Source organism: Ranitomeya imitator, chromosome 2 (genome assembly GCF_032444005.1).
Source record: "Ranitomeya imitator isolate aRanImi1 chromosome 2, aRanImi1.pri, whole genome shotgun sequence".
NCBI classification, from domain to species: domain Eukaryota; kingdom Metazoa; phylum Chordata; class Amphibia; order Anura; family Dendrobatidae; genus Ranitomeya; species Ranitomeya imitator.
Genome location: NC_091283.1, coordinates 498,029,327 through 498,056,077, shown reverse-complemented (window position 1 = coordinate 498,056,077; position 26,751 = coordinate 498,029,327). Strand labels below are relative to the sequence as shown.

At 46.0% G+C, this 26,751-nt stretch overlaps 1 protein-coding gene across 1 annotated transcript in view; it reads right to left on the bottom strand.

Annotated features, from left to right (window-relative positions):
- P3H4 (prolyl 3-hydroxylase family member 4 (inactive)) overlaps nucleotides 1–26,751 on the bottom strand; it is a 63,945-nt gene that overhangs the window by 25,148 nt on the left and 12,046 nt on the right. The window contains exons 2-5 of the mRNA XM_069751540.1: nucleotides 25,798–25,947; nucleotides 25,045–25,216; nucleotides 19,359–19,487; nucleotides 19,102–19,247 (exon numbers count right to left, since the gene is read on the bottom strand). Coding sequence (XP_069607641.1) covers nucleotides 19,102–19,247; nucleotides 19,359–19,487; nucleotides 25,045–25,216; nucleotides 25,798–25,947 — 597 coding nt within the window. The remainder of the gene's footprint in view (nucleotides 1–19,101; nucleotides 19,248–19,358; nucleotides 19,488–25,044; nucleotides 25,217–25,797; nucleotides 25,948–26,751) is intronic.

The following is a 26,751-nucleotide window of genomic DNA, read 5'->3' as shown; positions in this document are numbered from 1 at the left end:
TTTATTAATATACAATAAAAAAGTATATCAGAACAAATACAGAGGACACAAGTATGGAGACAAAGGAACTCAAGTGAAAATACATAAAACAAAGGGCCCAAGATCCCACCCATAGCCAAAGCATACCATACTCCAATAATGAAGGATATCAATCCATAAGTATGGGCAGAAAAATATATACAATTATAATGCTGGTACCATGACCCGATATCCAACCAGGCGACAACAATGTAGCAGGGCAGAGTGACACACATTACCTGGTATGCCTGGCAACGGGGGACCCAGAGCCCACCCCGACGCGCGTTTCGGAGCCACAGACCGGCTCCTTCCTCAGGGGGCGCAGGGAACAGACAGAGACAGCCATCTATATATACACACACACTCTCTAGTAGGGCCAACCCAGAGATAATTACCTACACACTCGGAGACGCAGCACCTGCAGATGCCGCCGACCACGGAGCCACCCCTACCCGCCGGAGCCGGAAACACGTGTAAGAACACGTGATACAGTCCCATGCGGCAGTGAGGACGCCGACATCGGCGACTATTGCCAACCACGGCGCACACGCCGCCAACCGGAGCCGGAAACACGCGGGCTCACGTGATCCGGTATCCATGGCGACGGAAACGCCGCGGCAGCAAACTACAGGGGCAGCGTCTGCATGAACATAACAGGGCAAAGTAATCAGGGGAGAAAACCGGACCCAAATGAAGGAGCACATATAGAGGGAAGAACCCTCATAGAACAACATCTCTTAATCAATAAATATAGATTCATCATTGCTCCACATATTACAATACATAAAAAATAATAACGTATGCAGCAATAAATAATAATAACAACAAAAGAAAATAACAGAAAATGACAAAAAATATATACATAAATAATACAAAAACCCCTCAACAGAGAAAACCATATACAAAATTACATATTAAACACCCAACAACATGCAACAATATATAATACATAAATACAAAAAACATAAAACACACATATATATATAGAACAGGGCGACAGATGAGCTGACACACATCCCGCTGGCATGACGTTATTCAGGTATATCTTCACCTATCCATATCAATAACACCAATATAGATCAACCTAAATAACGATAAACACAGAATAATTAAATACTGAAAGATTAAAAACAGATTAAAAACAATGTACATAACACTTGAGATGGGAGCCGAAATGCTCAACAATCATGAAGGAGGATCACAGAAAAGGAGCAAATGAGATATTCTCATTCAATCCATTAGGGTGGGTTGTCCGCAATGTCCATATCCACCTTGTTTCCAATTGCGCCAGACGCTTGGCCAAATTGCCCCCTCTGATATTAATATGTAAGAGATCAATGCCACGGACGCGCAATAGTGTACTATCACTATGATGGAATTCTCTAAAATGGCGCGGCAAGGTCTTAAGGGTGGCTACGTCCGCGCAGGAGGCTGCCGCCTGTATACCCAGCACGTGCTCACGTACCCGGACCTTCAACTGCCGTGTGGTCAGACCCACATAGATCAGGCCACACGGGCACGTGGCATAGTATATAACATATCGGGATATACATGAAATGCGTTGTCTGATGGTGAATTGCTTCATACCATCAGAGGTAGCAAATGTTGTACATTTATCAATGTTAGGACAGGCGACACACCTCCCGCACGGACCACAGCCACCCTGCCGCATGCCATCTAGAAAAGTAGGTGTATTTTCCCCAACATAGTGGCTCCGCGTCAATTGATCTCGCAGATTTTTAGCACGTCTGAACGCAATTGGAGGATTATCCGGGAGGAAGTTTTTAATAATTGGATCAACCTTCAAGATGGGCCAGGCATTTTTGAGGGCCAGACGTAGCTTTTCATGCTGAGGGTTATAAGATGTAATAAATCTAACTGCTATTACCAACGGATTTTTTAGTGGCTTTATTATATAGTAGCTCATTACGGTTAGCATATTTAGCACGGTGGTACGCTCTCTTCACACACCGGCCACTATATCCCCTAGACAGGAAGCGTTGTCTTAGTTCCTCCGCTCGTGACTCAAAATCGGCATCAGTGGAACAAATCCGACGGAGCCGGAGGAACTGGCCCACTGGAATTGCCTGAATCATATGGTGCGGATGACAGGAAGAAGCATGCAACAAGGTGTTGGTGGCTGTTTGCTTACGAAAAATATCCATCTGGAGTAGGCCCCGTCCATCCTTACGGATGGTAACATCGAGAAAATCAATTCTCTCAGAGTCCCACACCGGGGTCAGACGTATGTTAAGATCATTGCTGTTCAAAGAGGAGACAAACTGCGCAAGGTCGACGGCGGTGCCCTGCCAGATAAAGAAGATATCGTCAATGTATCGTGTCCACAACAGGACACGATCCACTGACCCCTCTTTGTCAGACAGGAAGAGATCCCTCTCCCACAGCCCCAGGAACAACCCAGCATAGGCCGGCGCAAAGGCCGCACCCATAGCGGTGCCCTGGAGCTGTAGGTAGAAGGATCCCTTAAACACAAAAAAGTTGTGTGTGAGGGTGAATTCCAATAGCTCCAGGATGAGGTCCCTCAGGGCTACAGGAAGCATGGATGTACTAAGAAAAAATCTAACAGCCCGTAGCCCATCACAGTGACGGATATTAGTATATAGGGACTCAACATCAACTGAAGCCAGAAGAGTATCACCCCCTAAGCACAAGCCGTCGCCCCTGCGCAGCAAGTCCCCAGTATCCCTCAAGAAAGAAGGAAGACCAAGCACCAGAGGCTGCAGATGGTAATCGATCCACCTATTCACTTGCGTGTTTCCGGCTCCGGTTGGCGGCGTGTGCGCCGTGGTTGGCAATAGCCGCCGATGTCGGCGTCCTCACTGCCGCATGGGACTGTATCACGTGTTCTTACACGTGTTTCTGGCTCCGGCGGGTGGGGGTGGCTCCGTGGTCGGCGGCATCTGCAGGTGCTGCGTCTCCGAGTGTGTAGGTAATTATCTCTGGGTTGGCCCTACTAGAGAGTGTGTGTGTGTATATATAGATGGCTGTCTCTGTCTGTTCCCTGCGCCCCCTGAGGAAGGAGGCGGTCTGTGGCTCCGAAACGCGCGTCGAGGTGGGCTCTGGGTCCCCCGTTGCCAGGCATACCAGGTAATGTGTGTCACTCTGCCCTGCTACATTGTTGTCGCCTGGTTGGATATCGGGTCATGGTACCAGCATTATAATTGTATATATTTTTCTGCCCATACTTATGGATTGATATCCTTCATTATTGGAGTATGGTATGCTTTGGCTATGGGTGGGATCTTGGGCCCTTTGTTTTATGTATTTTCACTTGAGTTCCTTTGTCTCCATACTTGTGTCCTCTGTATTTGTTCTGATATACTTTTTTATTGTATATTAATAAAGTTTATACTTTTATGGGATTTTTCTGCATTATATGTGGTGATTAGGATAACTGGTAGGTTCGCAGCTGTCCCTATATAGTCCTCGACATACATACATGGGGTACTCCCTTGTGTAGTTTATATTTACATCATTGCATATTTTATTTTCCCTGTATGTAAAATGCGAGTTACAACTCTATTATCTATTATTGTTGCTGTGTTATGCACAAGTTCTTTGGTTGTTGACATTATGGACTACCGAGCATGAGAACAAGCTTGGCTGAAACAAACGGAACAGGTCTTTGGTACTGGTGTGGGTGATGTACAGAAGGAGGTTGATCACAGTTGGGATGACAAGTTACTGCAGATGAAAACATCCCTACTTAAAAGGACAAGATTATGGTGGAACAGACTGTTCCTAGAAAAATATAGTATGAATAATATGATCCCGAGAGGACTTAGGGTACGAGTCATTCCCACCTTCCCGATAGAGGATGAGCAGTTTATCTCCAAATGGGAGGAAGCTTGTGATATATGTTCTAAAGTATTTCTTCAACTATTGATTAATCAGAATACTGTGAATATCGCTGAATTGGATAAATCTATAGATGGTGCCCAGGTGGAGATACGGAGGGGGTGTCCAGCAGGTCGTATCGAACAATTCGAAGTAGAATTAAATAAAACCATGGATCTAGTTGTTAAAAAAATCCAGGATAATCAAACTTCGAAATATAGTCGAGATTTGAAAGATTATCAGATGAAAAAGGTTTACCTCTGGAGAAGCAAGATTGGTCCCGAAATACGTAGAACATCCTCTAATATATCTATTCCATCAATAAGTGGACAATCAGATACATCGGTATCTTCTGCCTCTACATATGGCATGAGTGGAACCCAGAGATTGCGTAATCACGCATATCACCCATATAAGAGGCGTCCCTTGCACTCATCTGGTGCGGATGGCAGGGACAACAAGGTGATTAATTTGAGTAATTATGTACTATCTGAGGTGGATTTGTCTGTTCTGGGTAGGGGCCTGTCCTTTTCTCCCACACCGGGGTTTGACACTTTCTCTGTGGTCAAGGACCTACATATCTTTGCAAGATCGTTGCTGTTCAAAAGATACTTTTATAATGATGAACTAACACGTCTCTTCCCTACAGAGGAAGAACAAGAAGCCTTAAGAATCCTGGAGGAGTTGGCACTTGAGCACGATAACAAAGGAGGTAAGGTTCCTCCATGTATCCGCCCTCGGTCCACTAAGTTCCCCCCGTTTACATCTTGTCCCAGTATTGATTTATTCGTACGGGTGGTGACGGAGGAGTTTTTGAAGATTCCTAGATACGGTGGAGGGGATAATTTGACTAGGGAGGAAATAATCCAGTTTAAATATCTCCAAAATCTTCCGGATGTGGTGCTGAAGCCGGCAAATAAGGGTGGCAATGTCGTTGTGTGGCCTAAAGTGATGTACGAGAGGGAGGCATTTCGCCAGCTTAATAATGCTGTATGTTACAAAAAACTCACGTACAATCCCCTCTCGGCATTTAGTGCAAAACTAGAGTTAATTCTCAAAAAAGCAGTGGACAACGACATTGTTACCCAAGACCTGGCTTCGGCGCTACTAGTTAAGGATCCCACTGTCCCCACACTGTATCTTCTTCCTAAGGTCCATAAGGATATTAAGTCACCGCCCGGCCGATCTATCGTATCTGGGAGGGGGAACTTTCTGGAGCAAGTGAATAGGTGGATCGATTACCATCTGCAGCCTCTGGTGCTTGGTCTTCCTTCTTTCTTGAGGGATACTGGGGACTTGCTGCGCAGGGTCGACGGCTTGTGCTTAGGGGGTGATACTCTTCTGGCTTCAGTTGATGTTGAGTCCCTATATACTAATATCCGTCACTGTGATGGGCTACGGGCTGTTAGATTTTTTCTTAGTACATCCATGCTTCCTGTAGCCCTGAGGGACCTCATCCTGGAGCTATTGGAGTTCACCCTCACACACAACTTTTTTGTGTTTAAGGGATCCTTCTACCTACAGCTCCAGGGCACCGCTATGGGTGCGGCCTTTGCGCCGGCCTATGCTGGGTTGTTCCTGGGGCTGTGGGAGAGGGATCTCTTCCTGTCTGACAAAGAGGGGTCAGTGGATCGTGTCCTGTTGTGGACACGATACATTGACGATATCTTCTTTATCTGGCAGGGCACCGCCGTCGACCTTGCGCAGTTTGTCTCCTCTTTGAACAGCAATGATCTTAACATACGTCTGACCCCGGTGTGGGACTCTGAGAGAATTGATTTTCTCGATGTTACCATCCGTAAGGATGGACGGGGCCTACTCCAGATGGATATTTTTCGTAAGCAAACAGCCACCAACACCTTGTTGCATGCTTCTTCCTGTCATCCGCACCATATGATTCAGGCAATTCCAGTGGGCCAGTTCCTCCGGCTCCGTCGGATTTGTTCCACTGATGCCGATTTTGAGTCACGAGCGGAGGAACTAAGACAACGCTTCCTGTCTAGGGGATATAGTGGCCGGTGTGTGAAGAGAGCGTACCACCGTGCTAAATATGCTAACCGTAATGAGCTACTATATAATAAAGCCACTAAAAAATCCGTTGGTAATAGCAGTTAGATTTATTACATCTTATAACCCTCAGCATGAAAAGCTACGTCTGGCCCTCAAAAATGCCTGGCCCATCTTGAAGGTTGATCCAATTATTAAAAACTTCCGGAAACACGCAAGTGAATAGGTGGATCGATTACCATCTGCAGCCTCTGGTGCTTGGTCTTCCTTCTTTCTTGAGGGATACTGGGGACTTGCTGCGCAGGGTCGACGGCTTGTGCTTAGGGGGTGATACTCTTCTGGCTTCAGTTGATGTTGAGTCCCTATATACTAATATCCGTCACTGTGATGGGCTACGGGCTGTTAGATTTTTTCTTAGTACATCCATGCTTCCTGTAGCCCTGAGGGACCTCATCCTGGAGCTATTGGAGTTCACCCTCACACACAACTGTTTTGTGTTTAAGGGATCCTTCTACCTACAGCTCCAGGGCACCGCTATGGGTGCGGCCTTTGCGCCGGCCTATGCTGGGTTGTTCCTGGGGCTGTGGGAGAGGGATCTCTTCCTGTCTGACAAAGAGGGGTCAGTGGATCGTGTCCTGTTGTGGACACGATACATTGACGATATCTTCTTTGTCTGGCAGGGCACCGCCGTCGACCTTGCGCAGTTTGTCTCCTCTTTGAACAGCAATGATCTTAACATACGTCTGACCCCGGTGTGGGACTCTGAGAGAATTGATTTTCTCGATGTTACCATCCGTAAGGATGGACGGGGCCTACTCCAGATGGATATTTTTCGTAAGCAAACAGCCACCAACACCTTGTTGCATGCTTCTTCCTGTCATCCGCACCATATGATTCAGGCAATTCCAGTGGGCCAGTTCCTCCGGCTCCGTCGCATTTGTTCCACTGATGCCGATTTTGAGTCACGAGCGGAGGAACTAAGACAACGCTTCCTGTCTAGGGGATATAGTGGCCGGTGTGTGAAGAGAGCGTACCACCGTGCTAAATATGCTAACCGTAATGAGCTACTATATAATAAAGCCACTAAAAAATCCGTTGGTAATAGCACAGTTAGATTTATTACATCTTATAACCCTCAGCATGAAAAGCTACGTCTGGCCCTCAAAAATGCCTGGCCCATCTTGAAGGTTGATCCAATTATTAAAAACTTCCTCCCGGATAATCCTCCAATTGCGTTCAGACGTGCTAAAAATCTGCGAGATCAATTGACGCGGAGCCACTATATTGGGGAAAATACACCTACTTTTCCAGATGGCATGCGGCAGGGTGGCTGTGCTCCGTGCGGGAGGTGTGTCGCCTGTCCTAACATTGATAAATGTACAACATTTGCTACCTCTGATGGTATGAAGCAATTCACCATCAGACAACGCATTTCATGTATATCCCGATATGTTATATACTATGCCACGTGCCCGTGTGGCCTGATCTATGTGGGTCTGACCACACGGCAGTTGAAGGTCCGGGTACGTGAGCACGTGCTGGGTATACAGGCGGCAGCCTCCTGCGCGGACGTAGCCACCCTTAAGACCTTGTCGCGCCATTTTAGAGAATTCCATCATAGTGATAGTACACTATTGCGCGTCCGTGGCATTGATCTCTTACATATTAATATCAGAGGGGGCAATTTGGCCAAGCGTCTGGCGCAATTGGAAACAAGGTGGATATGGACATTGCGGACAACCCACCCTAATGGATTGAATGAGAATATCTCATTTGCTCCTTTTCTGTGATCCTCCTTCATGATTGTTGAGCATTTTGGCTCCCATCTCAAGTGTTATGTACATTGTTTTTAATCTGTTTTTAATCTTTCAGTATTTAATTATTCTGTGTTTATCGTTAGGGTATGTTCACACGTTCAGGATTTCCATCCTTTTTTTTTCAGGACAGTTTTTTTAAAAAACTGCAGCTCTTGGCAGAAAACGCAGGTCCTTTTTTTGTCCTTTTTTGATGCGTTTTTTGATGCGTTTTTTGATGCGTTTTTTGATGCGTTTTTTTTTTATCCTTTTTTTACTGTGTGTTTCCTAGGAAGCTTTTTAGGGCTAAAATGGCTGAAAATACCCTAACCCTACCCCTAACCCTACCCCTAACCCTAACCCTACCCCTAACCCTAACCCTACCCCTAACCCTACCCCTAACCCTACCCCTAACCCTACCCCTAACCCTAACCCTAACCCTACCCCTAACACTAACCCTACCCCTAACCCTACCCCTAACCCTAACCCTAACCCTACCCCTAACCCTACCCCTAACCCTAACCCTACCCCTAACCCTACCCCTAACCCTACCCCTATTCTAACCTTAGTGAAAAAAAAAAAAAAAAAATTCTTAATTTTTTTATTGTCCCTACCAATGGGGGTGACAAAGTGGGGGGGGTGTCATTTACTATTTTTTTATTTTGATCACTGAGATAGGTTATATCTCAGTGATCAAAATGCACTTTGGAGCGAATCTGCCGGCCGGCAGATTCGGCGGGCGCACTGCGCATGCGCCCGCCATTTTGCAAGATGGCGGCGCCCAGGGAGAAGACGGCCGGACGGACACCGGGACGCCGGGTAAGTATAAGGGGGGGAGATTAGGGCACGGGGGGGGCATCGGAGCACTGGGGGGGGGCATCGGAGCACGGGGGGGGGGCATCGGAGCACGGGGGGGCGGGATCGGAGCACGGGGGGGCAGCCACACTCCGCCCACGCACTTCCGCCCGCTCCCCCGCACTTCCTGCTGCAGCGGTTCTGCACATCAAATCGCAGTAAAACCCGCAGATATATTTTTGATCTGCGGGTTTTACTGCGATTTTGACCTCACAATGGAGGTCTATGGGTGCAGAACCGCTGCGGTTCAGGAAGAAGAATTGACATGCTCCTTCTTTTTTCCGGGAGCTATTCAGCGCGGCTTTTTTTTTTACAATTTCCGGACCATGTGCACAGTGTGTCCTGTTTTCCATAGGGTACAGTGTACTGTACCCTGCATGGAAAACAGCTGCGGAACCGCAGCGGCAAAACCGCCGCGGTTCCGCGGTAAAAAACGCACTGTGTGAACATGGCCTTATTTAGGTTGATCTATATTGGTGTTATTGATATGGATAGGTGAAGATATACCTGAATAACGTCATGCCAGCGGGATGTGTGTCAGCTCATCTGTCGCCCTGTTCTATATATATATGTGTGTTGTATGTTTTTTGTATTTATATATTATATATTGTTGCATGTTGTTGGGTGTTTAATATGTAATTTTGTATATGGTTTTCTCTGTTGAGGGGTTTTTGTATTATTTATGTATATATTTTTTGTCATTTTCTGTTATTTTCTTTTGTTGTTATTATTATTTATTGCTGCATACGTTATTATTTTTTATGTATTGTAATATGTGGAGCAATGATGAATCTATATTTATTGATTAAGAGATGTTGTTCTATGAGGGTTCTTCCCTCTATTTGTGCTCCTTCATTTGGGTCCGGTTTTCTCCCCTGATTACTTTGCCCTGTTATGTTCATGCAGACGCTGCCCCTGTAGTTTGCTGCCGCGGCGTTTCCGTCGCCATGGATACCGGATCACGTGGGCCCGCGTGTTTCCAGCTCCGGTTGGCGGCGTGTGCGCCGTGGTTGGCAATAGCCGCCGATGTCGGCGTCCTCACTGCCGCATGGGACTGTATAACGTGTTCTTACACGTGTTTCCGGCTCCGGCGGGTGGGGGTGGCTCCGTGGTCGGCGGCATCTGCAGGTGCTGCGTCTCCGAGTGTGTAGGTAATTATCTCTGGGTTGGCCCTACTAGAGAGTGTGTGTGTATATATAGATGGCTGTCTCTGTCTGTTCCCTGCGCCCCCTGAGGAAGGAGCCGGTCTGTGGCTCCAAAACGCGCGTCGGGGTGGGCTCTGGGTCCCCCGTTGCCAGGCATACCAGGTAATGTGTGTCACTCTGCCCTGCTACATTGTTGTCGCCTGGTTGGATATCGGGTCATGGTACCAGCATTATAATTGTATATATTTTTCTGCCCATACTTAAGGATTGATATCCTTCATTATTGGAGTATGGTATGCTTTGGCTATGGGTGGGATCTTGGGCACTTTGTTTTATGTATTTTCACTTGAGTTCCTTTGTCTCCATACTTGTGTCCTCTGTATTTGTTCTGATATACTTTTTTATTGTATATTAATAAAGTTTATATTTTTATGGGATTTTTCTGCATTATATGTGGTGATTAGGATAACTGATAGGTTCGCAGCTGTCCCTATATAATCCTCGACATACATACATGGGGTACTCCCTTGTGTAGTTTATATTTACATCATTGCATATTTTATTTTCCCTGTATGTAAAATGCGAGTTACAACTCTATTATCTGTCTGTTTAGTAAGTCTGGCCTCCCTTTGCTAAAACCTGTTTCATTTCTGCGTTTGTGACTTTCATCTTTACTCACAGTCAATATATGTGGGGGGCTGCCTTTTCCTTTGGGGAATTTCTCTGAGGCAAAGTAAGCTTTATTTTCTTTCTCTAGGGCTAGCTAGCTCTTAGGCTGTGAAGAGGCATCTAGGGAGAGTCAGGAACGCTCCATGGCTATTTCTAGTTATGGTGATAGGATTAGGGCCTGCGGTCAGCAGAGCTCCCACATCCCAGAGCTTGTCCTGTGTGAGTTTAACTATCAGGTCGTGCCGGGTGCTCCTAACCACCAGGTCCATAACACAACTGGCAAGGGCTAATGAATCCTGCACACTTAAATATCCCAGTCAGAACAGCAATTAGCAGATACACCTGGCCAGGACTGTGACTCAGAGACAACTGCATTCCCACCTACAACCACTGGAGGGAACCCAAGAGCAGAATTCACAACAGTACCCCCCCTTGAGGAGGGGTCACCGAACCCTCACCAGGACCTCCAGGACGATCAGGATGAGCCAGATGAAAGGCACGGACCAAATCAGCAGCATGGACATCAGAGGCAAAAACCCAAGAATTATCCTCCTGGCCATAACCCTTCCATTTGACAAGGTACTGAAGCTTCCGCCTCGAAAAACGGGAATCCAAAATCTTCTCAACAACATATTCCAACTCCCCATCAACCAACACAGGGGCCGGAGGATCAACAGAGGGAACAACGGGCTCCACATATTTCCGCAACAAAGATCTATGGAAGACATTATGGATAGCAAAAGAGGCCGGAAGCGCCAGTCGAAAAGACACCGGATTAATAATCTCAGAAATCCTATAAGGACCAATAAACCGAGGCTTAAACTTAGGAGAAGAAACCTTCATAGGAACATGACGGGAAGACAACCAGACCAGATCCCCAACCAGAAGCCGGGAACCAACACACCGACGACGATTAGCAAAACGTTGAGCCTCCTCTTGAGACAACACCAAATTGTCCACCACATGAGCCCAAATCTGCTGCAACCTGTCCACCACAGAATCCACACCAGGACAGTCAGAAGGCTCAACCTGCCCAGAAGAAAAACGAGGATGAAAACCAAAATTACAAAAGAAAGGCGAAACCATGGTAGCCGAACTAGCCCGATTATTAAGGGCAAACTCGGCCAATGGCAAGAAAGCCACCCAATCATCCTGATCAGCAGACACAAAGCATCTCAAATAAGTCTCCAAAGTCTGATTAGTTCGCTCGGTCTGGCCATTTGTCTGAGGACGAAATGCAGAAGAAAAAGACAAATCAATGCCCAGCCTAGCACAAAAGGCCCGCCAAAACTTAGAAACCTAGAAACCTCTGTCGGACACAATATTCTCCGGAATACCATGCAAACGAACCACATGCTGAAAAAACAACGGAACCAAATCTGAAGAGGAAGGCAATTTAGGCAAAGGCACCAAATGAACCATCTTAGAGAACCGGTCACAAACAACCCAGATAACAGACATCTTCTGGGAGACCGGAAGATCAGAAATAATATCCATCGAAATATGCATCCAGGGCCTCTCAGGGACTGGCAATGGCAAAAGCAACCCACTAGCACGGGAACAACAAGGCTTGGCCCGCGCACAAGTCCCACAGGACTGCACAAAAGAACGCACATCACGCGACAATGAAGGCCACCAAAAGGACCTACTAACCAAATCTCTGGTATCAAAAATACCAGGATGACCAGCCAACACGGAACAGTGAACCTCAGAAATCACTCTACTAGTCCATCTGTCAGGAACAAACAGTTTCCCCACAGGACAGCGGTCAGGTTTGTCAGCCTGAAATTCCTGAAGAACCCGTCGTAAATCAGGGGAAATGGCAGAAAGGACCACCCCCTCTTTCAGAATACCGACCGGCTCTAAGACCTCAGGAGAATCAGGCAAAAAACTCCTAGAGAGGGCATCAGCCTTAATATTCTTAGAACCCGGAAGGTATGAGACCACGACATCAAAACTGGAAAAAACCAGGACCATCGAGCCTGTCTAGGATTCAGCCGTTTAGCTGACTCGAGGTAAATCAAATTCTTATGATCGGTCAAGACCACAATACGGTGCTTAGCTCCCTCAAGCCAATGTCGCCACTCCTCAAACGCCCACTTCATAGCCAACAACTCCCGATTGCCGACATCATAATTGCGTTCAGCAGGCGAAAACTTACGGGAAAAGAAGGCACACGGTTTCATTAAGGAACCAACAGGATCCCTCTGAGACAAAATGGCCCCTGCCCCAATCTCAGAAGCGTCAACCTCAACCTGAAACGGAAGAGAAACATCCGGTTGACGCAACACCGGAGCAGAAGTAAATCGACGTTTAAGCTCCTGAAAGGCAGAGACAGCCGCAGAGAACCAATTCGCCACATCAGCGCCTTTCTTCGTCAAATTGGTCAAGGGTTTAACCACGCTGGAAAAATTAACAATGAAACGGCGAAAAAAATTTGCAAAACCCAAAAATTTCTGAAGGCTCTTCACGGATGTGGGCTGAATCCAATCATGAATGGCCTGAACCTTAACCGGATCCATCTCTATAGACGAGGGAGAAAAAATAAAGCCCAAAAAAGAAACCTTCTGCACCCCAAAGAGACACTTAGACCCTTTCACAAACAAAGCATTGTCACGAAGGATCTGAAATACCATCCTGACCTGTTGCACATGAGACTCCCAATCATCGGAAAAAATCAAAATATCGTCCAAATATACAATCAAGAATTTATCAAGATAAGTCCGGAAGATATCATGCATGAAGGACTGAAAAACAGATGGAGCATTAGAGAGTCCGAATGGCATCACAAGGTATTCAAAATGGCCTTCGGGCGTATTAAACGCAGTTTTCCATTCATCACCCTGCTTAATACGAACAAGATTATATGCCCCTCGAAGGTCAATCTTCGTAAACCAACTAGCTCCCTTAATCCTAGCAAACAAATCGGAAAGCAAAGGTAAAGGGTATTGAAACTTGACCGTGATCTTATTCAAGAGGCGATAATCTATACAGGGTCTCAAGGAACCATCTTTTTTAGCAACAAAAAAGAACCCCGCTTCCAACGGTGAAGAAGATGGTCGAATATGCCCTTTCTCCAAAGACTCCTTAATATAGCTCCGCATGGCGGTATGTTCAGGCACAGACAGGTTGAAAAGTTGACCCTTAGGAAACTAACAGCCTCGAATCAAGTCAATAGCACAATCGCAGTCCCTGTGCGGTGGAAGGAAACTGGACTTGGGCTCATCGAATACATCCTGAAAATCAGACAAAAACTCTGGAATTTCAGAAGAGGAAGAAGAGGAGATTGACATCAAAGGAACATCATTATGAACCCCCTGACAACCCCAACTAGTCACAGACATGGACTTCCAATCCAACACAGGATTATGTACCTGTAACCACGGAAAACCCAGCACGATAGCATCATGCAAGTTATGCAACACCAGAAATCGACAATCTTCCTGATGGGCTGGTGCCATGCGCATGGTCACCTGTGTCCAAAACTGGGGCTTATTTTTAGCCAAGGGTGTAGCATCAATACCCCTTAAAGGAATAAGGTTCTGCAAAGGCTGCAAGGGAAAACCACAACGCTTGGCAAACTCAAAGTCCATTAAATTCAAGGCGGCGCCTGAATCCACAAACACCATGACAGAAAATGATGATAATGAGCAGATCAAGGACACAGATAACAAAAATTTAAGTTGTACAGTACTGATGGTAATTGAACTGGCGATCCTCTTTGTCCGCTTAAGGCAGACAGAAATGACATGAGAAGCGTCACCACAATAAAAACACAACCTATTTTGACGTCTGAAAACTTGTCGTTCCGTTCTAGACAGAATTCTTTCACACTGCATAGGCTCAGGAATTTGCTCTGAGGATAACGCCACAGCGCGCACAGTTCTGCGCTCCCGCAAGCGCCGGTCAATCTGAATGGCCAGAGACATAGAATCACTCAGACCGGAAGGCGTGGGAAACCCCACCATAACATCTTTAACGGATTCAGAAAGCCCCCTTCTGAAAATTGCCGCCAAAGCATCATTATTCCATTTAGTCAACACAGACCATTTTCTGAATTTCTGACCATACAATTCTGCCGCCTCTTGACCCTGACACAGGGCCAACAAGGTCTTCTCAGCTTGATCCACAGAATTAGGTTCATCATATAATAATCCCAAAGCCTGAAAAAAGGATTCAATATTAAGCAAAGCCGGATTCCCAGATTCCAGGGAAAACGCCCAATCCTGCGGGTCGCCACGCAGCAGGGAGATTACGATTTTTACCTGCTGAATGGAATCACCAGAGGATCGAGGTCTCAGAGCAAAAAACAGTTTACAGTTGTTTTTAAAACTCAAAAATTTGGACCTGTCACCAGAAAACAAATCAGGAGTAGGAATCTTCGGTTCAAAAGCAGGAGTCTGAACAATATAATCAGAAATACCCTGCACCCTAGCAGCAAGCTGGTCTACACGAGAAGCTGATTCCTGAACATTCATGCTTGCACCAGGCTCCTCAGCCACCCAGATATTAAGAGGGAAGAGAACACAAAACAGACTGGAGAAAAAAAATGGCTCAAGACCTTTCTTCCATTCTTCTGAGATGCATTTAACTCATTGTTGGCCAGTTGTACTGTTATGATCCGTTGACCTTGGAGCAGCATGAGAACTTTCACTGGAAAAGGTGGTCACTATACTGACCGCAATCCTGAACTTAACACCGCAACTAGAAGTAGCCGTGGTGTGTACCTAACAATCCTAGACACCTCGTCACAGCTGGAGGACTAAATACCCCTAAAGATGGAAATAGGAATACTAGCTTGCCTCAGAGCAGATCCCCAAAGGATAGACAGCCCCCCACAAATATTGGCGGTGGGTCGGACAGGAAAAAACATACACAGGCAGAAAAACAGGATTGGTAGGCACGGCACTGTATAAGGAATGTGCCTCTGACTGCAGAGCCCTTAAGGGATAGCTAGGTGGGAAAACTGTGCAGTGCCCAATTCCCCCCTCCCACTACTTCCCCAGGTGAGGTCACGATTGGGACGCTCAGCGGACCAACCGGGGAGAGGTGGGGAGTCAGGCCACACCCTCAGGGGTTAAATGCTAGTGACGGGACCAAGTTCTCCCTCTTTCTCCCCGGCTGACCCTTGGAAGCTGTTGTCCCACGCTCCCTCCCTTATAAACTGGGGAATGTACCGTGCTATTATTGTTAAAATGATTTAAATTATTTATAAAAAAAAAAATTTGACGCTCTTTTATATACGTCACAGCGGTAGGTAGAGGGGGGCAAAGGTTCGTAACCTCTCATCGGCTTGCTGGCCCAGCGGTCGTCTGGGGCCTTCAGCAATGAGGGCGTCGCGAATTGTAATTGCCCTTCTCTACTCTGCAAATAATAAACTGTGACCGACCTGTTCAACCCATCCAGGTTTGTTGGTATCTTTTATTACGGAGTGGTGGGACGGGGGAAGGCACTGGTTACGACACACGGGTCTCTGCAGTCTTAGCACACGAGGCCACTCTAGCTAAAATAGGACAGGATAGGACAGAGTTCTGTGAGGTCAGTATTAAAACCCTTCAAATATATCCACAGCAGAATATACAAAAACTTCCTACATCTAACTAAAGATGTAGGAGCGTATATCTGCAACTCCAGCGAATCCTACAATCAGAGCAGGAATACAAACAAAAACAAGCACACCGCAGTGTGCCACAGACACAAAAAACCAAACACTTATCTTTGCTGAATTTGGCAGCTAGCAGGAGAAGCCAGAAAGTGATACAACACTTCACAAGGAACATTGACAACTGGCAAGGGCTAATGAATCCTGCACACTTAAATATCCCAGTCAGAACAGCAATTAGCAGATACACCTGGCCAGGACTGTGACTCAGAGACAACTGCATTCCCACCTACAACCACTGGAGGGAACCCAAGAGCAGAATTCACAACACTTTGAACCCCCAAGTGCTTCACAGAAGTTTATAAGAGCCATGAAAATAAAAAATCAATTTCCTTTCCTCAAAAATTATTTTTTAGCCCGCAATTTTTTATTTTTACAAGGGTAAGAGAAATTGGACCCCAAAAGTTGATGTCCAGTTTGTCCTGAGTACACTGATATCCCATATGTGGGGGTAAACCACTATTTGGGCACACGTCGGGGCTCGGAAGTGAAGTAGTGACGTTTTGAAACGCAGACTTTGATGGAATGGTCTGCGGGCGTCACGTTGCGTTTGCAGAGCCCCTGATGTGCCTAAACAGTAGGAACCCCCCACAAGTGACCCCATTTTAGAAACTAGACCCCCAATGAACTTATCTAGATGTGTGGTGAACACTTTGAACCCCCAAGTGCTTCACAGAAGTTTATAACGAAGAGCCGTGAAAATAAAAAATCATTTTTCTTTCCTCAAAAATGATTTTTTTAGCCTGCAATTTTTTTATTTTCACAAGGGTGACAGGAGAAATTGGACCCCAAAAGTTGTCCAGTTTGTCCTGAGTATGCTGGTACCCTATATGTGGGGGTAAACCACTGTTTGGGCACATGTCGGGGTTCGGAAGGGAGGGAGCACCAGTTGACTTTTTGAACGCAAGATTGGCTGGAATCTATAGTGGCGACATGTCGCGTTTGGAGACCCCCTGATGTGCCTAAACAGTGGAAACCCCTCAATTCTAACTCCAACGCTAACCCCAACACACCCCTAATCCTAATCCCAACTCTAACCATGACCCTAATCACAACCCTAACCCCAACACACCCCTAACCCTAATTCCAACCCATACCACAACCCTAACCCCAACACACCCCAAACCCTAATCCCAACCATAACCCTAACCACAAGCCTAACCCTAACCCCAACACACCCCTAACCCTAATTCCAACCCTAATTCTAAATCCAACCCTAAGGCTATGTATGTGCCCACGTTGCAGATTTGTGTGCGGAGTTTTCTGCACCGTTTCTGAAAAATCCGCAGGTAAAACACAATGCGGATTTACCACGGATTTCCAGTGTTTTTTGTGCGGAGTTTACCAGCGGATTTCTATACAGGAACAGGTGTAAAACGCTGCGGAATCCGCACAAAGAATTGACATGCTGCGGAAAATACCGAGCGGTATTTTCCGCACCATGGGCACAGCGGATTTGGTTTTCCATAAGTTTACATGGTACTGCAAATGTGATGGAAAACTGCTACGAATCCGCAGCGGCCAATCCGCTGCGGATCTGCAGCCAAATCCGCACCATGTGCACATAGCCTAATCCTAATTCTAATTGTAACCCTAACCCTATTTGCAACCTTAACCTTAATTGCAACACTAACCCTAGTTCTAACCCTAACCCTCGTTCTAACCCTAACTCTAGTTCTAACCCTAACCCTAGTTCTAACCCTAACCCTAGTTGAAAAATAAAAATAAATATATTTTCTTTATTTTATTATGTTCCCTACCTATGGGGGTGATAAGGAGGGGGGTTATTTACTATTGTTTTTATTTTGATAACTGTGATATGATCTATCACAGCGATCAAAATGAATGAACGAATCTGCCAGCCAGCAGATTCGGCGGGTGCACTGCGCATGCTCCCGCCATTTTGGAAGATGGCAGCGCCCATGCAGAAGACAGACGGACACCGGGAGGGACACCGGAGGTCGGTAAGTATGAGGGGGTGGGATCGGAGCATGGGGGCGGGGACAGGAGGACGAAGGGGAGCAGAGGACAGGACGGAGGACAGGGGCAGTGGATCGGTGGCAGTGGCGGAGGCAGATCAGGGTTTCCAGCCATGGCCGATGATATTGCAGTATCGCCCATGGCTGGATTGTAATATTTCACCAATTTTCATTTGTGAAATATTACGATTGCTCTGATTGAAAGTGAAACGTCACATTCAACAGCCAATCAGAGCGATCGTAGCCCTGGGCTCAAGTACCACTCCCCCTGTCCCTGCAAGTCAGGTGAAATTGGTGTTAACCCTTTCCCCCGATCTGCAGGGACACGATACCTCCATGACGCCACATAGGGGTCACAGGTCGGATTGGCACCGACTTTCATAGGGGTCACAGGTCGGGAAGGGGTTAATAAATGGCATTAGCATCATGAATAATATTTACTGAAAAGTAGTACAGAACTCTTCATTGCAAGTATTTGCAGAGGTGTAATGAATGAAAAATGCAATTCTACAGAGCAGTTTTTTTTCTATTTATGTTTTTTACCGACTGAGTTAAATGGCTTTACATTTTGATATATCGGCATTTTATGAATGCGTTGTACTGTATCTTGAAGTCCTCTGAGGGGGCTTGAACTTGCGATCGGCCGATCTCTTGTACTATATTATATTTTCACTATGTAGTAAAAATTGCAGTCCCCTATGAACGCCATTCAAAGGCTCATCTTCATAGGAGCACCAACTTGACAGGCATGGGGGTCTTCAGCAGATACCTGGCTGCTATGGCAACCCATCAGGATCCGTGGTTGTGTCGCAGGTGGGCCAATGGGCACATGGTACAGAGCACCCTTCTGCCACGCTCTGTAAATGCCGCTTAACAGGTTGATAGCAGCAGGCAGAGCTTGGTTCCAACTGCGGCTGTTAGGGGCAGATGACGGCTCTATAACACAGCCTCCATCTGTGGGGGATGGTACAGGCTTATCTCATCAGCCCACTCCATACCGTGGGAATAAAATAAGAGCAAAAATGCCCACTTTTCACCTAGTGAGAAATCCTCTTTATGAGTAAGTATAGGGGGCCTTCAAGAAGGCTAAGGTTAGTTTTGTTGTTTAACATTACCTCTCTAGGGTTGAAATCTGGGACTTCAAGGTCCCACTTCTCCTTGTAAAACTTGTAGTAAGCCAGGTTCTGTTGCATCACCGTATCCGATGGGTCAAAGAGCATATAGCTGGACACACACTGAACCGCGTTCTTCACATCATTCACTGGATCACAAATGTTAGATGTTGATTTTTTTTTTCATTTATAATACATTTTGTATTGATATTATATGATACATATCCAATACAATTGTGATATGAAAATTAAAGACTTACGTTTGTAGTATGCAAATTGCAGATAATGATACATGGTCGCAACAAATTTATGAACAAAGTAGCCCCCGACGTTAGGAGTCAGGTTAGCCTCGCAATCCACCTTACACTCTAGGACATCGGCAAGATGATCTGAAAGGAGAGAAACATAGAGGATTATGTATACACAGCAAGGGTGGACACTGACAGCTTGGGGCCCCTGTGCAAGAAATGTGTCTGGGCCTCCCTCCCTGCCCGACATGCTGCTTATGATTGGGACAATCTGCATTGGGACCCCCCAGAGCCTCGGGCCCGGGCTATGAGCAACAGGCCAGACTGCCCTCATTATCACCACCCTGCATGCATAGAGTTCACAGGGCACCACAGCAAAAGTTCTAATTGAGACCCCCACACATCTAAAATATATATATATATATATATATATATATATATATATACCGTATATACTCGAGTATAAGCCGACCCGAGTATAAGCCGACCCCCCTAATTTTGCCACAAAAAACTGGGAAAACTTATTGACTCGAGTATAAGCCTAGGGTGGGCAGGGACAGCGCCAGGATCGCTGGGACTAGGTAAGTATGCCTCAGCGCCCTCTCCCCCTCACCCGCCGACCCTGCCACCTACCTTGACTCGAGTATAAGCCGAGAGGGGCACTTTCAGCCCAAAAATTTGGGCTGAAAATCTCGGCTTATACTCGAGTATATACGGTATATATTGTAGGGGTTGTACTCGCTCGGATGCATAGGAGGAAACAGGAGGCACATTCTCTTCAGCGTTCATGTAGGTTTATTCACTCCATAAACCACATAGCAACAGGAACAACAGGTAAACACTCTTACTTCAGACAGTTGAATCCTAAATGTCCATATTAGAGCTCCGCTCTCTCAGACCTGTAGGCACACAGGCTGTGCTATGTCCAGCACATAGGCTCTCCAGCCTAAATATGGTCTCTGTGTGCTGTTCAGGATGTCTGTCCCCACATGGAACCTTCCAACACACAGGCCACTCTGCAGTGTCCAGCCAGGACACATGGAAGTCTGTCCACTCTCACCACATGGGCTACACACACCTCTTTACATAAGTGTAACCACACCCAGATACCTGTCACATGGCCAGTCAGGTGAGTGTGACATCACCACAGGTCCTTCAACACAAAACCATCTTAGGTATTCAAACACGCCTCTTAGGGTGGGTTTGTAGGTGACTGAACCCACCCATCTCTCCAATTACCTGGAAGCCTTCCCAATGTAAACAAATCCCTCAGCAGTAGATCTGCTTGAGCAAAACATACCCAGGCTTCCATCACAGGGCCACCCACCTCTGCGATACATACCGTCCATTAATCACATGACCTTTAGCCACGCTACAATATATATATATATATATATATATATATATATATATATATAGTAGAGACCAAAGGTTTAGACACGCCTTCTCAATTAAATATTTTTCTGTATTTTCATGACTATGAAAATTGTAAATTCAGACTGAAGGCATCAAAACTTTGCACACTTTTGGCATTCTCTTGATGAGCTTCAAGAGGTAGTCACCGGGAATGGTTTTCACTTCACAGGGGTGCCCTGTCAGGTTTAATAAGTGGGATTACTTGCCTTATAAATGGGGTTGGGACCATCAGTTGTGATGAGCAGAAGTCTGGTGGATACACAGCTGATAGTCCTACTGAATAAGACTGTTAGCTGCTTTTTTTTCTTGCCATAATACAAATTCTAAGTAAAGAAAAACAAGTGGCCATCATTACTTTAAGAAATGAAGGTCAGTCAGTCCGAAAAATTGGGAAAACTTTGAAAGTGTCCCCAAGTGCAGTGGCAAAAACCATCAAGCGCTACAAAGAAACTGGCTCATATGAGGACCGCCCCAGGAAAGGAAGACCAAGAGTCACCTCTGCTTCGGAGGATAAGTTTATCTGAGTCACCAGCCTCAGAAATCTCAGGTTAACAGCAGGTCAGATTAGAGACCAGGTCAATGCCACACAGAGTTCTAGCAGCAGACACACACTACAACAACTGTTAAGAGGAAACTTTGTTCAGCAGGCCTTCATGGTAAAATATCTGCTAGGAAACCACTGCTACGGACAGGCAACAAGCAGAAGAGACTGGTTTGGGCTAAAGAACACAAGGAATGGACATTAGACCAGTGGAAATCTGTGCTTTGGTCTGAGGAGTCCAAATTTGAGATCTTTGGTTTCAACCACAATGTCTTTGTGCGACACAGAAAAGGTGAACAGATGGACTCTACATGCCTGGTTCCCATCGTGAAGCATGGAGGAGGAGGTGTGATGGTGTGGGGGTGCTTTGCTGGTGACACTGTTGGGGATATATTCAAAATTGAAGGCATAGTGAACCAGCATGGCTACCACAGCATCTAGCAGCAGCATGCTATTCCACCTGGTTTGCGTTTAGTTGGACCATCACTTATTTTTCAACAGGACAATGACCCCAAACACACCCCAGGCTGTGTAACGGCTATTTGACCAAGAAGGAGAGTGATGGGGTGCTACGCCAGATGACCTGGCCTCCACAGTCACCAGACCTGAACCCAATCGAGATGGTTTGGGGTGAGCTGGACCGCAGAGTGAAGGCAAAAGGGCCAACAAGTGCTAAGCATCTCTGGGAACTCCTTCAAGATTGTTGGAAGACCATTCCCTGTGACTGCCTCTTGAAGTTCATCAAGAGAATGCCAAGACTGTGCAAAGCAGTCATCAAAGCAAAAGGTGGCTACTTTAAGAACCTAGAATATAAGACATATTTTCAGTCGTTTCGCACTTTTTTGTTAAGTACCGTATATAATTCCACATGTGTTAATCCATAGTTCTGATGCCTTCAGTGTGGCTTTAAATGAGGTGTGTCCAAACTTTTGGTCTGTACTGTATATATGCATATATATTGTTTCACAGATGGAGATATATATATATATATATATATATCTCCATTAGGAATCGGTTCTGATGGTTCCAATGCAGGCATATTTGTGGCTGCGTGATGACTGCTGGAAGCGACAGAGCCCGACCATGTATATATTATATTACATTATGTGTCTGGTATCTGTACCATATGGTATCTGCTTTATTCATTGTCTATGGAACTGATGGAAATAGCCGAGCAGCTCTATAGATAATGAATAGAGCAGAGGCCATATGCACAACTCTGCTACATTCAGGACAAAACTACAGACCCCTGTTCTCGGAATCTCTGGGAGGCCCAGTGGTCCCGTTCCCAGACAATAACCCGAGAGACCACTACATCATCACAAGTCATTGTCTCGCAAGGCAATACTGGGAATGGGAGCTGCCGGGAGAATCGCGAGCATCGGGAAGGCTGCGGGGGATGCCGGAAGGTAAGAATATCATGACTTTTATTTATTTATTTATTTTTTTTAACATGGGTTGTGTTGTATATGCGCGTTCGCAAAAAAAAAAACACAGCGAAGACGCATACACAACGTGTGCACATAGCCTTAAATTCTGGCAACAACTGCCTCGATGGATCTGTCAAAAAAACGGATCCAGTGCATCAGTTTTTTACAATCTGCACAGGATACGTCTTTTCAATATTTTGACGGATTGTGACTGATTGTAAAAAATGGAAGTGTGAAAGAGACCTTAGCTGCACTGACTTGTGTGGTCATTGTCATGCTGGAAGACTCAGCGACGACCCATCTACAATGCTCTTACTGAGGGAAGGTGGTTGTTGGCCAAAATTACGCGATACATGACCCCATCCATCCTCCCTTCAATACAGTGCAGTTGCCCTTTCCACTTTGCAGGAAATCCCCCCCAAAGTATGATGTTTCCCCCACCATGCTTCACGGTTGAGACAGTGTCCTTGGGGTAGTACTCATCCTTCTTCTTCATCCAAACACATCAAGTGGAGTTGATACCAAAAAGTTCTATCTTGGCCTCATCTAACCATATGACCTCCTCACAAGCCTCCTCTGGATCATTCAGGTGGTTATTGGTGAGCTTCAAACAGGCCTGGACATGTGCTGGCGTGAGCAGGGGGACTTTGCATGCTATGCAGGATTTTAATCCATGACACTATAGTGTGTTACTAACAGTAATATTTGAGATTGTGCTCCCAGCTCTCTTCAGGTCATTTACAAGATCATTCAGTGTAGTTCTGGGCTGATTCCTGAAATTTCTCAGAATCATCCTGAGGCGAGACCTTGCATAAAGCCCCAGACCGAGGAAAATTGACAGTTATCGTGTGCTTCTTCCATTTTCTAATAATTGTGCCGACAATTGTTGCCTTCTGCTTGCCTATTGTCCTGTAGCCCATCCCAGTTTTGTGCAGATCTTCAAATTTGTCCCTGGTGTTCTTAGACAGCTCTTTGGTATCGGCCATGGTGGAGAGGTTGGAGTGTGATTGATTGATTGAGTGTGTGGACAGGTGTCTTTTATTCAGGTAACGAGTTCAAATAGGTGCAATTAATTCAGGTAATGAGTACAGAGTAAGAGGGCTTCTTAAAGAAAAACTAGCAGGTTTGTGAGAGACAGAATTCAAACACTTATTTCATGCAATAAAATGCTATTTAATTATTTAGAAATTATACAATGTGACTTTCTGGTTTTTATTTTTAGATTTTTTTCTCTCACAGTTGAAGTGTACATACGATTGAAATTACAGACCTCTCCATTCTTTGTAGGTGGAAAAACTTCCAATATCGGCAGTGTATCAAATACTTATTTTTCCCACGATACGCACACACTAACATACATACGTAAACACAAAGACACATAGATATATACACACACATATTAATCTATGATATCAGGTGTTCAGATGAGCCGTGGAGGAGGTCGGCCACATAGTTCAGAGATCAGCAGGAGAGGGCTGCAGAAACCAGCTCTCTGCTGCCATGCTGTGAGCCGTCCTCCCCTGACCTCTTCTTTGTGAGGAGATGCTTCCAGGTTATAGAACAGAGGAGGGAGCAGAAGACCCACTGTAAGTCCTGCTCTTCTTCCACTATTGTCTCCAGTGTGCTGTGTGGCCCAGCCCCCTGACTACAGATGAGCACTCACCATTGGGACGCCCCATGCAGGAAGCCAGAGCCAGCAGTCAGTGAGCGTTCTCACCAGTCTGGTAGGGAAAGCGTTCATTGGACAGCGGCCGCACACCCTGCATGACACGCCCCCTTTTCAATTCCTGCATTGTGTGCAGCGCTCTCTCCCCTGCTCTCGGTATCAAAATGGTTACGAGCAAGCGTGATTGGGGCCCAATGCTGCTTGACACCGAGCCCCTCTCACTCCCGCCTGTAACCTTGATTAAGTGGCCCCATAGCGGGTGTGGTCTACCGCTATAGGCCCCCCTCCACCTCCGGGCCCTGGTGCAGTTGCACCAGTGATATGTCCGCTCCTGATACACAGATAAATGATTGTCTGCAAGCTAGTACTGGCCCACCGGGGAGGAGGTGAATCCTCAGGTGGGCCCCTGTGCAAAAGTGGGCTACCTTTATCTGAACAGTAATTGACCACTATAGAGATATATCAGCTCCTGTTTCAAAGTAGGATTTTCCCCAGAATTTTAGAGTGAAATATACACAGCTGCAATAAGGAGGCCGGACGGTCTCTGATGCTATATTTTTGATCTGTCAGCGTGAATCAACTTTAAAAAGAATTTCACAGCTCCATCACTTACAATTTAAAAAAAATATATTGGCATTTTCTTACCTGCAACAGCTGGGTAGAAGTCTTTGAACTCCCTCATCTCATAGACACCCTCACAACCGGTGAGACAGCTGTTGTACGCCTTGTAGTACAAGGGCAAGGCCTGCTCCATGTCCTCAATACTGCGTCGGAAGTCTCCAGCATTGTAGGACTTTACTGCCTTGACAAACACTCCCTATGGAGAGTGAGATGTTCCATTGGAAATAAGTACACCATAACAGACAACTTCTAAATAGGTGGAGATTTAAAGAAGTAGACAACACCAATGGCAAACTTTTTTTTTTTTACTAAAAATTATTATTGTAATTCGTTGTTTTATTAAAAAATTGCTTTTACGGGCTCTTTCTTTTCCTACATATTACTGGGTGCATAACGAGTGAACTGAGAATTTCTTAGTGAGCTAATTTTGATGGAGAGTTTGACACTTATCTTCTGTGTTTGATCTCTTCTCAGCTAATTTATCATCTCACCAGAGTTCATCTCAACTTTAATGTGGTCTGTGAATATATATCAGTTGCGAGGAGATCAGAAAAAGACAGAGAAGTGAGAATCTGTCAGTAGCTTTTTCCTTAGCAGAAGAAAAAAATAAGAGCAAAAACTGTCCAGTTTTGACCTGGTGATGGGTCTTCTTTAAATTAGGAGCCTTATTGGTAGGCTCACACACTCCATTGGTTTAGGAGATAGTCAACCCTGCATGTGTCCCCCACGATGTGTATCTTGGGAACGTATCAATGATCAGTCTGGAGAAACTCTTACCTCATATGGCTCAGCCTCCAAATCTATAAGAAACTCATCAACCTCCAGCAGGGTCTTGTAGTAATTCATGTATCTCAGTGTCATTTCATGAGTCGGATTCTTCTGTAGGAAGGTGTGGGCAGCGGATACTGCTTTTTCCAGTTCATTAATCTAGGAGAAATGTTATGAATTAAATATATTATTGTGAGGGTCCTAAATAGCAAGTTGGGGGAGGGGTGGGCAACTTTCCTTGTAACGCATGGTCTTAACTTCCATAAAACTTTCACTGCTTTTACACTATCATGACAGAATTGACCCATTACCCTTATGGGTATTTAGGACAAAAAATGTCCCCTATTTGGCAATTTATGAAGGCTAAAGAGTTGGGTCTTCTAGTGACCTTGTGATCCTCCAACAGGCACTATGTACCAAACCTACCTGGTGTGTCCTCCGCTCTCCCTTACACCGGACCTGCCTGGTGTGTCTTTTGCTCTCCCTTGCACCGGACCTACCTGGTGTGTCCTCTACTCTCCCTTGCACCGGACCTACCTAATGTGTCATCCGCTCTCCCTTGCACCGGACCTACCTGGTGTGTCATCTGCTTTCCCTTGCACCGGTCCTACCTGGTGTGTCCTCTGCTCTCTCTTGCATCGGACCTACCTGGTGTGTCCTCCGCTCTCCCTTACACCAGACCTGCCTGGTGTGTCTTTTGCTCTCCCTTGCACCGGACCTACCTGGTGTGTCCTCTACTCTCCCTTGCACCGATCCTACCTGGTGTGTCCTTCGCTCTCCATTGCACCAGACCTACCTGGTGTGTCATCCGCTCTCCCTTGCACCGGACCTACCTGGTGTGTCATCTGCTTTCCCTTGCACCGGTCCTACCTGGTGTGTCCTCTGCTCTCTCTTGCATCGGACCTACCTGGTGTGTCCTCCGCTCTCCCTTACACCAGACCTGCCTGGTGTGTCTTTTGCTCT